The sequence below is a fragment of the Eimeria mitis genome, genomic scaffold (genome assembly GCF_000499745.2).
Source record: "Eimeria mitis Houghton genomic scaffold, Emh_scaff2413, whole genome shotgun sequence".
In the NCBI taxonomy this organism is placed as follows: Eukaryota; Apicomplexa; class Conoidasida; order Eucoccidiorida; family Eimeriidae; genus Eimeria; species Eimeria mitis.
The window spans coordinates 289-556 of NW_013570752.1; the positions used below are offsets into that span (position 1 = coordinate 289).

General features: G+C 62.7%; 1 protein-coding gene across 1 annotated transcript in view; it reads left to right on the forward strand.

Annotated features, from left to right (window-relative positions):
• EMH_0053480 (uncharacterized protein) overlaps nucleotides 1-268 on the forward strand; it is a gene marked incomplete at both ends in the record, with an annotated part of 1287 nt that overhangs the window by 223 nt on the left and 796 nt on the right. Inside the window, one exon of the mRNA XM_013497011.1 lies at nucleotides 1-266. Within this exon, the coding sequence (XP_013352465.1) occupies nucleotides 1-266 (266 nt within the window). The remainder of the gene's footprint in view (nucleotides 267-268) is intronic.

A 268-nucleotide genomic window follows, 5' to 3' on the forward strand; every position in this document is an offset into this window, starting at 1 on the left:
TGGGGGATGTGGGGGGCCCCGGGGTGGTGGGGGGGCCCCCCACTGCGGGGCCCCCTTTTATTGAAAGAGGAGAGTGGGTTTGGGTAGTATCAGCAGCAGCAGAAGGAGAGAGGGGGTCAGGTAGGGGCCCCTCAACAAGAGAAGAGAGAGGGGGAGACATAGGAGCTAGGCTATCGGGGACAGGCCTTGATTCCCCTTCTGCTGCTGCTGCTGCTGCTGCTGCTGTATCTCCTCCTACGTCGCCAGATAAAGGGCCCCCAAGGAGGCC